This window comes from Acartia tonsa, chromosome 3 (assembly GCF_053477335.1).
Source record: "Acartia tonsa isolate MP-2025a chromosome 3, ASM5347733v1, whole genome shotgun sequence".
In the NCBI taxonomy this organism is placed as follows: Eukaryota; Metazoa; Arthropoda; class Copepoda; order Calanoida; family Acartiidae; genus Acartia; species Acartia tonsa.
In genome coordinates this window covers 15,858,713-15,870,832 of record NC_137262.1, presented here as the reverse complement: position 1 = coordinate 15,870,832, position 12,120 = coordinate 15,858,713, and the positions used below count along the sequence as shown (strand labels likewise).

Genomic DNA, 12,120 nt, shown 5'->3' with positions numbered 1-12,120 from the left:
ACCCTTTTTGAATTAATTATCCTTTTTTAAACAATAATTTTGTAGGATGTTGAATTGGACAACCTGCGGCGACGGTTTAGCACGGCCTCATACATGGAGCGGAATAAAAATTTAGAAGATCTTAACGAGGCACCCTAAATTTGTGATGTTAATTTTTCATGTCTTGTGTATTTTTAGTACTTCAGTCCTTTTTTCAGTCATAAAGAATAGGCAAATAGTATAAAGTTAAAGACATTATACAATATTACTAAAATCTAGCTTTATCTAACGGCCGGCGAAACCATTTTTCTATTTTATGGCCGATAGATAAAAATTTTAGTAAAGAAGTTGTATCAACTTTTTTGCTTTTTATTTAAGATAGCTAGCCGGTCCTTTCAGTAAGTAGTAGATGTAAAATTTTTCATAGAATTCAGATATGCAATCGGTTTTTTTGTAGACCTCTTATTTTTTAAGTAATTTAAGTTTTTTAAAAAAATAATTAAGTCGGTTTTAAGGTACTAAAACGCAACAAAATAAAAGAAGAAAATGGCCAGTATGAACAAAAATAGTAAGATCTTTAATTTGACACCTTACTTTTAAAATTCTGTTGAGTAATTATTGAAAAAATCTATTTTTTTAACCTCGGTTTAATAAAAACTTTAGACCTAAATATTTTCTCAAACAGACATAAAAAACATGGGTTCATATATACCATTAGAATCAGAAAAATATTACGAATCTATTCTAAGCAAAATTGAAAAAGTTTTATAAAACTATAATAAAAAAAATAAGTTTATTTTAAGAATCATAATTTTCGGCTTTAAAGGGTTAGCTTGAACCAAACCTGAACCAAACCTAAACAAAAGACAATGCAATGTAGCAGATATTTTTTAAACACAAGAAACAATAATGTATTTTTAACTGCATTGTTTTGAAGTTTATAAACAGACTGATGCATATTTGTTCATAATTTTTCATTCTTTACATGTTCTTTAATATCACTATATTTATTGTAGTATCTATTGTATATATTGTATGAACGTTCTCCTTTTTTTCTGGCAATTCTATAGGTTAATTTTATAGATTAAGCTTCCCGATTCGTCAATTTTTGCGATTTGTGATTGGCTAGTTTAGTAGTTACAATTCTTAAAATAACTTTTTTATTTTTTCTATTTTTTATTACAATTTTTTTAAACTTTTTCAATTTTGCTTACAATGGATTCATATTATTTTTCTCATTCTAATGGTATATATGAACCCATATTTTTTATGTCTGTATGAGAAAATATTTAGGTTTAATGTTTTGATTAAACCGAGGTTAAAAAAATAGATTTTTTCAACAATTACTCAACAGAATTTTAAAAGTAAGGTGTCAAATCAAAGATCTTACTATTTTTGTTTATACTGGCTATTTTCTTCTTTTATTTTGTTGCGTTTTAGTACCTTAAAACCGACTTAATTATTTTTTTAAAAAACTTAAATTACTTAAAAAATAAGAGGTCTACAAAAAAAAACGATTGCATATCTGAATTCTATGAAAAATTTTACATCTAATACTTACTGAAAGGACCGGCTAGCTATCTTAAATAAAAAGCAAAAAAGTTGATACAACTTCTTTGAAATTAAAAATTATTTTACACTATTTTAATTGTTTTTCCAATGAAGGTGTTTTTTGTAATTGCCTATTCTTTTATTACTGATTTGTTAGTACAATAAAGTAAAAAAAGTATTCAATTTAGTGAATCAACCAATCTTGTATTATATTCTCTAATTTAAAATGTGTAAATGTATTTTAATTGACAATATCAAAAAGAAATTAAGAAAAATGTAATTTATTAAAACATGTTAAAAATGACCTCTCATTTGTTATAAAATATGTAAAACACCATACTTAGTTTTTTTTACTTTTCTATCAATGATTATGTATTTGTAAAATAAATAATATAATGGGACAATTTAAATGTTTATAAAAATTGATAAAATGTTAATAAAAAATAAATAAATTTAAAACCCTAATTGTTTTTTTTGCTTGTGGAGTTTCTACATTCTAATGTTTCATTTTTAAGAAATTTTCCATATCTTTAAAAAAAAACATTGAAATTAAAAAAAGCTAGATCTTCAAAAACTACCATTTTGGTATAATTGTTAATATATCCTATAACATAAAGTAGTAAGATTTTTAGTCGGAATCTAAATATCTCGGAAATTGCTGGTCCAAAAATATTGTACTTTTCTTTTCAGATAATCTTTGTAGAGTCTAGAGGTAGCTTTAGGCTGTTTTACTTGCACCCCCTAGATACTATAGGCGAAGCAACAAGTATATAATATAATGCTTATTACCCATATTTCTTCGAAGAAGGGGGAAAAATTACAAAAATGTTAAATTAGAAACTTTAAATAATTGGAAAATCATGATGAATGTAATCTAAAAATAAACTCATAATTGGTATAAACTAAACAAAATTCCTAAATATTGATTAAAGAATCTAAAAATATCCAGTAATATTTGAATAAACATCAGGTTTTATGCATTTTAATATCCTACAATCTGAAATTCTTAAAACCAGAAAGTGACCACTTTTCCTTATGCAAATCAGCTGATTTTTGTAAACACACCACGCACACACACACACACTTTGTTATCTTTCAGTAGCAGACAAGTTTTCCAAGTCAAAGAAGTGAAGTTACATAACTTTGAAAACATTTAAAAGTACAAATATTAATAATTTAATCTTTTGTAATAATGTTAAGACATGTTAATAATAGTTTAGTGAGGCGATTTTCTACGACAATGACAGGTGAATCTGGAATTTTTAATTAAACTATAATTGTTCTTATATTTAATCTATAAATCAGTTAAGAAACTTGAAATAATAGTACGTACATCAGCAACAATCATAGACATTTTGAGATTTTAATCGTTTTATATTATACAATATTTGTGTACTAGTAAACTGTTAGAATAAGTTTAAATGAAATTGATTAATGTGGACCAATGAAAAAGGGAATAAGTTGTTTAAATGGATAGTTAAAAAGTGGATTAAAATCTTTGTAACAACCTTATAATAATTGGTTAAAATAGATTAAAACCTGTCTCTGTTTATTGGTTTAGTTCAATAATTCAGAAGCCTACACTTTTATATAGCAAGTAACTCTGTCTCTAGCCTCTAGGGTCATCCTCCTTAGTTTTATTCAAGTTCATAACATAGGACTTTGATTCATGACGTGCGTGAAGCGCCATAAAAATATTTTGGTTCCACAAGAGATTTTCAAAGGGTAACACACATCCACAAAAGATCTAAATGGGAGGTTAAAATTTGTTTGGTCAACCTACTTAACAGACGGTCCTTTGTCTCAAATAAATAATTCTAAATTTTGTTTTACCATTGTTTCGCCTCAATTTTCAAGAGGTTTTGTTATTTTTGCACACATCAACACAGACAAACATGCTTTAGGGAAGAGGCTAAGGGGGTAGGTCGACCCTCCAAGTTTAATTTTAGTTTTAAATAAAAAGTGAATCAGTTCATCGGATAGCAGGATCCTTCGCTACACACAGATATCCTGTTACTTTTATATAAGAATTGTATAAAATAAAGAACTATATTATTTTTAAGACAGATCACAGTTTAAAGAAATAGAAATTCCTGTACCATGGGGCAAAATTTCAGGTAAATATCATTTTAAAAATCATTTTTTTGCAGCATCAAAGTTTTCCCAGGGGTAAATTACCTCATTACCTACATTATTCTATACCTCCCCTAGACTTACATAATGTTAGTCCAGCAGTCAGAAAGATATTTTTGTACAGAGAGACATTTCACTTCTTTTTTAAGGGTGTTTATTTTTAAATCTTTACCTAATTTGATTTTTGAAGTATGCCAAGTGTATGATTTTTATTTGTAATAATACACAATTAATATATTTTTATAGGAAAATCTTGGGGTGACGAAGATGGGCATCCTTGGCTGGGTAAGTGATCTTTAAAGTGTTCAAATAAATTCCTTTTTAGAGACATTTTAAACTTCATATGGATTTTGGTACACTTAGTTAAAGCCTTCCTCTTTTAATATAATAGGACGCATTAAAAATATTATATGGGATAGGCATTTATCATTAACTGTACTTTTCAGACGTTTGATTAAATGATGCTTAGAATTTCTTTGAAATGTAGGCTAATAGTGTGCTTGTTTAAAGATAGAGTGGTTACCCAGTTGTCATAGGAATCTTTGCACAAGATTTCGCCAACAGCTAAGCACATAAACCTTCTTAACAAATCTTGCAGTACCGTTAGACTGATGGACTAAGTGAGTTTAAAGTAGAGATGTGCATGGGTAACATGTAACAAGTAGGATAGTAGGATTTAAAATTTTATATAAATGTACTTTCAGGTTTACATGGGTGGCTGGATAATTGTGGAAGCCTGGACCTTATTGCCAAGGATTGGCCTTCTGGTCATAACATAGTTGCAATAGACTATCCAGGTAGACTGGGTTTTTTTCAACAAAAAAGGGGAGAGAGGCTGTTGTCCACCCTTTAAAGTTAACCAACCCAAAGAAATTATAGTACTTGCTTTTATGTGGTAAAAAAAGAATTTGATAACACAAAGGAAAGTATCTACTGTAATTTTTTACCAGATATGAGGGTTTTTTCGGCAGTAATAGCCTATTCTTCATAATCCCATATTTTACTACATTTATGCAACTACCAGGCAAGACCTCTTACTCTAAAATGTATTTTAGGTCATGGATTGAGTTCCCACCTGCCAAATGGAAGTATGTATCATTACCTAGAGGGGTCAGTTTTCATTGAGAGAGTGAGAAAACATTTCAAATGGGATAAATTCAGTCTTGTAGGTAATTATTTTATGAAAGTATGTTGCCCTATGTTCATTCGTTTTATACGACTGTTGTATTATTTTCTTCTGCTACTCTGTTAATGTCTATAAAAAGGTCTCATATATTTTGATCCTTATTTTTATGGAATTTGTCATCCTTGTATCTTTTAAGTACTTCGGTATAAAACTATATAATATTAATATATTCCCATTTTCTTAATTTTATTAATCTTGTCCACTCCCTCAGACTTCTATTATTTTTTTTATTCAATTTTAGGTCATTCAATGGGAGGAGGTTTAAGTGCCTGTTATTCTGGTTTATTTCCAGACAAAGTAAGGTTTTCTACATAATTATTATCTACTTGTCGCATCGTATTAGAGACAGTTTCCGCGGATGGTAAGGATAGAAATTACGGCGTTATGCTCTTATCCTCCCACTGCCCCTTTCCGGTTCGTCAATATTTTAAAAAATCAGGCTAGGTTATAGGTTTTAGGCCGAGCGCTGCGGTTCTAGTCCAATGGAATTAAAACGGATTCGGAACTATATTTTGAAAAGCTTTGGATTTGATTAAACAGACGAAAATTTCGAAAATAATGAAAATAACTTTATTTGTTTAGTTTTTTTTCATAAGATATTAAAACCTGAAAATAACAACCCAGGTAGACCAGAGTGTTTTGAGATATTTTGCTTCAGATAAAAAAAATGTTCAACTTATTATTTTATTTCAGGTAGATCATGTTATAATGATAGACCTTGTACGTCCAGTTTGTAGGACTGCTGATCTTATGGTTAAAAGAGCTAGGGATGAAAACTTGAAAAGCCATAGATCAAAAATATTATTTTTTGTTATTAATACCTACTTAGCTTTCCATTAACAAGGATGACAACAACCATAAAAGCGAAGTACTTGTTGAGTGTCAGAACTGAATAATCAGTATATCAATATTTGAGTCTAAAAAATTGTAAGTAAATTTGATGCAAAATGCTTAAATTCAGGATGCTGTTTAAGGACATACTTACATATTTAGAACTTGATTATAGAGATGCCTTGTAAAAATCAACATGTTTTAAATGGACGTACGGACTTTTTGGCAATGATTATAGAGTTGCTACGCTTTCTAAGTGTTTGCTTACTGTTATATGAATCATCATGCAAAGTTTGAAATCGATAGGACATTTTAACATGTCTAAATTAACGAAAAGAGCTAACCGTTATGGACGGACGGACCGAACCTAATTATAGAAAAAGGATGTGGGGGAGGAATTTTTTATCACTAGGCCCTTTGAGGGAAAGCACTACATTTCCTTTAAAAAAAATAATTTAAGGTTTCATAAATTAGGGAGGCAGTTGACCAACAATTGGGCATTGAACAAAGATTCCAAAGTGACTTTCATGGAAAGGTTTGTGTATTTTTTATATGATTGATGATGAAATTGATGATACTAATTTTCCATGGTTTTAGTAGAGCAACTAATCTAAAGCTAGAGTATGTCAGTATGTCCAACCATCGTCCTGAAACTGTTTGTAAATTAACATGATATTTCCTATTTAATTCAGTTTTTCTAAAAAATATCAATCAGCTATCTTTTTATTAAATTGTATAATATTGGCTTGGAGACCGAACTCTGTATTGTAATGACTAATGTCACGTGCATGACATAACACCTGTAGTTAGATCTAAAAACAGAGTTAACTGTATTATCTCATTATGCCAAGATTTATATTATGACTTTTAAAATTTTGCAAGTAAACTAATATACATCCATCTGTATTGCTTGGTATTGTTATAAAGGTGTACAGTACCTGGGAGGAAGCGTATGCTAGATTAAAAGAAGGAGCTATGAGTGATAACAAGGAAGAAACTGTTAAGATTATCAGTGAACGAGGAATTCAAAAGTAGGTTTTATCATAAACATATTAAAGAGCAAAGACTACACAGCATGGCAAATTGAGCGCAAAATAAAGAGCTTGTGTTTATTTTTCATTGCCCTAATGGAGATACTCTCTATCAGTCTTTCTATCTCTTTGTTTACCACTAGCGGCTTCGCCCCTAGCCTCTAGGGGCTTTGCCCCAAGAGGTATAATTAAATCTTCTATTACTTACCCAGCAGAACGGATCGCAAATTTTCGCACCTACCCAGCAGGAAAACATTTTCTCGATTAAATAACGATTTCGCAAAATTCGTAAAAAAATAGTCTAATGTGTTCTCAAGAAAATTATTTTTTTTTTTGGGGGGGGGGGAATTTTCATTTTTTGGGGGGTTAGGTGTGTCCCACCCCCCAAGAAAATAGCTTAAAACCACCACAGGACCAATAGGTAGATACCCTGAAGAGTAGAATCCGATCGGTTCAGTGGTTACCGAGATCTTAAGGGACTGACAGACAGACAGACAGAGAGACATTAATCCCTCTTTCTCTTTGGATAATTTTATCAAAGCTTATCATTTTGTACAATCTAATAATTTAATCTATAGATTGAAAATTTAGTTTACCGTCATTGGGAAGTTACATCAATTTATCCTTCATTGTTTAATCCCTCTTTTTTCAATGTATTTTAATTCGCTATTTTTAACTAACAAAATAATCATTCCTTCTAGTTGGAAAATTTCTCCCAATATTCTGGATTTTACTTGTTAGATCAGCTGATGGCAAAGGATGGACTTTTTCCCGTGATATGAGACAAAGAGTAACAAGTTTATATGGCACACACCCTGAATATTATGCAGCCATAGCTGCTAATATTACAGCTAATCATCTCCTTATTAAGGTAAATATATTTATATAGTGTCCACCCTGAATATTATGCAGCTATAGCTGCTAATATTACAGCTAATCATCTCCTTATTAAGGTAAATATATTTATATAGTGTCCACCCTGAATATTATGCAGCTATAGCTGCTAATATTACAGCTAATCATCTCCTTATTAAGGTAAATATATTTATATAGTGTCCACCCTGAATATTATACAGCTATAGCTGCTAATATTACAGCTAATCATCTCCTTATTAAGGTAAATATATTTATATAGTGTCCAACCTGAATATTATACAGTTATAGCTGTTAATATTACAGCTAATCATCTCCTTATTAAGGTAATATATAAATATAATCTAATAATCTTTAATTTTACTATACGCGGGAAGCTGTCTATAATACGTTGCGATAAATAACTATACTATACTTATATTATTTTTGTTTTCAGGCAACCCAAAGTCCCAACTATGAATCGGATGAAGACATAGCCAAAACAATGGAGATCTATCACAAAAATCCAAAATTTGTTTACAGGAATGCATCAAATTGTTTGGGATTTTGCCTCATAAAAGTTATTTTTAATTTACAAAAAGAATACAAACGCAGCTTCTCTATAACTAGGATCTGTCCGTACTTCTCTCCGACCGAATAAGTTAAGAAAATGTTAAAAGTATTTATGTCATTTAATATCTTTTATTTTATTTCAAATTTTTATCTTAAAATCGAACTTTAAGTTGTTTTTTTTCAATACAAAATTGCTGTGTACGTGTATTTTTTATATTAACTGTTGATACCTTATTAATGCTGCGCTATTTATATACATTTTTGGTCTTGTTTGAACAATATACGTACAATTTGTGTATAAAAATTAGGGAAGTTGAAGGAAATCACCACCTGCATCTGAACAACCCTGAAAATGTTCTTCCTGTCATCAACGAGTTCATTGCCGCGTCTAATGTTCAACACAGTTCCTCCAGCTTATAGAAATCAATCAATAAGATAATAAAAAGTTCAAATAAGGAAGCTTTTAATTAAATTATATTCTGTTGAAATAAATTTGGTTGTTCTAGCTTTTGTTTTGCTGATAAATTAAATTGTTGTGTTTTAGTTAATTAGATTTTATCAAAGCATTAAATAACTTTAATTGTCCTTTAAGGTAAATGAATTATTTTTCAAAATTTTTGATTCATTTTTAATTATATTTGTAAGTTTGTAACTGTTTTGGAAATATATGTATGAATACTGTGAATTGTTATAAGATTTTAAAATTAAATTATTTGGTATGATTCCTGGAACCAATGAGAAATAGAAGATATAATCATGTTTATTTTACAAAAACTTAAAACGATATTGAAGGATGGTGGTTCAATTTTAGGTAAGAATGAAAGCCCCTATAATTTATACTAAACCAAACCAAATCTATAAAAAAATCGTTTTAGAATATATAGATTATGACTAATGTTTATATAAGGATTTCTATATGAATACACAAACATATTAAGCATCAATAAAAGCTTTAGCAGCTATTATGTCAGTGTTTACACGAACACGCTAAACTTTACAGCATCTAGCTAAAGTTAAGTAAAATAAAAATTCATTTGAGAAAAATACAAACTACTATTGGAAGTAATGTTCATTACACAGAAGAATTTTATTATAAATATTCAAATATTCTGAAATACTGGACCCAATTAGCAAATTTAAGGGACTGAATCAACGAAAGAAAAAATATTTGGCTTTTTTGTCAGGCAAAATTGGTCATATTTGAGTATAACTGTATGTCTCCACCTTGTGGACCCTTAGCCGACTTGCAATTGGGACTTTGACTATCAGCCAGAAGCAAACTAAATATTAACACAGCCAAGTGGCTACTAAAGAGCAGAAAGCAGGCGAAAAGTGTCCCCAAGACAGGGGTCAGTTAGCTGTCTGGTGTATACATCTATACTTATAACATTTATTAAATAATCAAAAAATTAATTTATTGGTCTCAATTTTTAAATTGTGAAATAGTTTATAATGCTAATAAATGAAAACGATTTCGATTTTTATGACCAATGGAAAAGTTATATGTAAAACATTTATTATTATAAACATACTAACTTTAAAATATTACTATATCCTTGCATATTAATTGGTGTAAACGTAGCAACACCCTGCACAAATTGTAAGCTTCAATTTAGTCAATTGGTGAATATGTCAGTGTTAGTTTCATAGATTGACAAATCGTACATCAACTCTAAAATCAAAATGATTTTTAAAATTGTAATATTTGTAATGTTCTGCTATGTTTTTAGTAGCGAAGCTACTCTATAGTTCACTTTGTATGTCCGTAACGCTATGGGGGGTACGTGATTTTCTCGGCTCCTGTCCAAGACAGACAGCTGAAATTTTTAGTGAAGATTCCTATGACATATGCCCATCTAATCTATACATTGTTTTTTGTCCATCTGTCTGTTATTTGGGGAGATAGATCGATTCCCAGAGTTTTACAGTTTTCGTGATTTTCTCAACTCCTATTCAAGATAAAAGGCTAAAACTTTCAGAGATAAATTTATTTTACATTCTACATATTTTCACCAAGTTTTATTAAGATTTGTTTATTAATTGGGGTGCTAGATCGATTCCTAGAGTTTTAGGTTTTCGTGATTATTCCGGATTGACGGCTGAAATTATCAGGGCTTGAATATGCTTATATTCTACATATTTCCACCAAGTTTCATTTAGATTTGACCAATAATTGCGGTGCTATATCGATTCCTAGATTTTTAAGTTTAAAAGTTGCGTGATTTTAAAGACTTTGTGATTTCCCTATATTATAAAGTTTAATAATTTTTGTACGACACTGCTGTGTAGTAATTTTTTTTTTCCGATATCCATTCATAATTTTTAAGCTTCACTACTTATGTATGTTTTCATCCTTTTTTCCCTCATTCATTTGCCGTGTTGTGCTAATGATTCATACATAAACACACTTATGGAAAATGCGTGTATTACTCCACATAAATTATGGTTTTAGATAATTCCATGTCTTGTACTTTTAGCTCTTAAAGACATAACCGTGCTGAAAGTAAAAAATCCCCGAAATGTTTTACAGAAAATATGTATGGGTCTTGAACAGCAGCCAAAAATTTTACGTTTCCCTCATTCCATTTCTTACAGACATACAAACAATTTGAGTTATAGAGTATCTTCGCCACAAAAAAAAAACTATGAATGAACTGTAGCTGTACAACTATAAAAATAAAATACAAAGTTTTCAGATTAAAATTATAAATTCTAAGATTATAATTATGTTTTGAATGGAACATATTTGAATGAATAAAGTAATTTCTATGCAAATTTTTGCAAACATTGTTTGCACATAAAGACAAAAATATTATTTCCAAAATATCTATTGAAAACAATGATTAACTAACATTAAAGTACTCGGCTGCCATAGCTGTTCAATTAGCCGCCTAAAGAGAAAAAATGAAGCCTCTAGAGGCACCTAAGAAGTGGGAGTTAAATTCAATAACTAATTTTTTTATTTTAGATTTTTAAAAAATTCCCAAATTGTAATTTAATTTTTAAGAAATAAAAAAATTGTGGAGTTGATAATTTATTTCTAGGGGCAGTTCCTTTTGGGAAGGTAATTGTATCCTCCCCCAAAATAGTTATAAACCTTCCTAGGACCAATGAGCTGGTACCCTGTAAAGGAGAATCCGATCGGTTCAGCGATGAGCGAGATTCATAGGTTCATACAGACAAATAGATAGACATCCTGTTACTTTATCTTATAAAGATTACTATTTGCGCTCCTTAAGAACCAATTGACTTTGTTATTTTAAAGATTATAAATATTGTCTAAAACCGTACAAATTCAATATAATTTCTACAAATAATAAGGAAAAGATGACAAAAAAACATTATCAGACAAGGATAAATATTTAGATACAATTACCCCCCCTGAAATCTGTTGGCAGGGGTAAAATTTGTTTCCCCCCCCCCCCCCCAAAATTTACCCCCGGGGTAAAATTTTTGGGGGGGGTAATTTAAATTTTATCAAAAATTTAGTATTAAAAATGCGCGCAAAAATTTTTTTGTTAGAGATTTTCTATTTTGGGGGGAGTATTTACCCCCCCAAAATTGTTTGGGGGGGGTAATTACCCCCTCCTAAATGGTTGGGGGTGCCTACGGCACCCCCAGGGTAGGGGTAAATTTTAAATGGGGGGGGGGGGGTAAAATGAAAAAAATTTTGGGGGGGGTAATCGCCCCATTACCCCCCCCCCCTTGGACGTCTATGCACACAACCCCTTGATTTTATAAAAGAGGAAAAGCAACTTTTTCAAGTGCGTTTGGCGCAACCCCCTGACAAAACTACTGGATTTGATAGAATGAATGTTTTAAACAAAAAAGGCGAAATAATTTCTAGGAATTACTATTTCTCTTCTTATGTTAGACTTATCTTAGAATAATCTGTTAGAATTAGGAAAACGGAAAGTAATAAAAATATTCATTTCAAGTTTTTTAAAATCAATAATTTTCTATTTTAAAGCTGCTTCGTTAGTC

At 30.1% G+C, this 12,120-nt stretch overlaps 3 protein-coding genes across 4 annotated transcripts in view; all 3 read left to right on the top strand.

The window, feature by feature from the left end:
• Window positions 1–311, top strand: part of LOC145313456 (sodium/hydrogen exchanger 2-like) — a 32,069-nt gene extending 31,758 nt beyond the window's left edge. The window contains exon 25 of one of the 2 annotated variants that reach the window (XM_080152883.1): window positions 46–311. In XM_080152883.1, coding sequence (XP_080009009.1) covers window positions 46–138 — 93 coding nt within the window. In that variant the 3' untranslated portion in view covers window positions 139–311. The remainder of the gene's footprint in view (window positions 1–45) is intronic. The other variant, XM_080152884.1, reaches the window with a different exon arrangement.
• A 2,298-nt stretch (window positions 312–2,609) lies between these two features.
• LOC145313446 (serine hydrolase-like protein) lies at window positions 2,610–5,704 on the top strand. The gene is made up of 7 exons (XM_080152869.1): window positions 2,610–2,777; window positions 3,594–3,647; window positions 3,910–3,948; window positions 4,368–4,460; window positions 4,719–4,832; window positions 5,091–5,146; window positions 5,543–5,704. Exons 1-7 carry the CDS (start codon window positions 2,723–2,725, stop codon window positions 5,687–5,689), a joined length of 558 nt encoding a protein of 185 aa, XP_080008995.1. The 5' UTR covers window positions 2,610–2,722; the 3' UTR covers window positions 5,690–5,704.
• Window positions 5,705–6,116: 412 nt separating this feature from the next.
• On the top strand, window positions 6,117–8,821 carry LOC145313447 (putative serine hydrolase). Its single transcript, XM_080152870.1, has 5 exons — window positions 6,117–6,215; window positions 6,608–6,711; window positions 7,453–7,582; window positions 8,021–8,107; window positions 8,446–8,821. The coding sequence occupies exons 2-5, from the start codon at window positions 6,656–6,658 to the stop codon at window positions 8,554–8,556; spliced, it is 384 nt and encodes a 127-aa protein (XP_080008996.1). The 5' UTR covers window positions 6,117–6,215; window positions 6,608–6,655; the 3' UTR covers window positions 8,557–8,821.
• The last annotated feature ends 3,299 nt before the right edge of the window (window positions 8,822–12,120 follow it).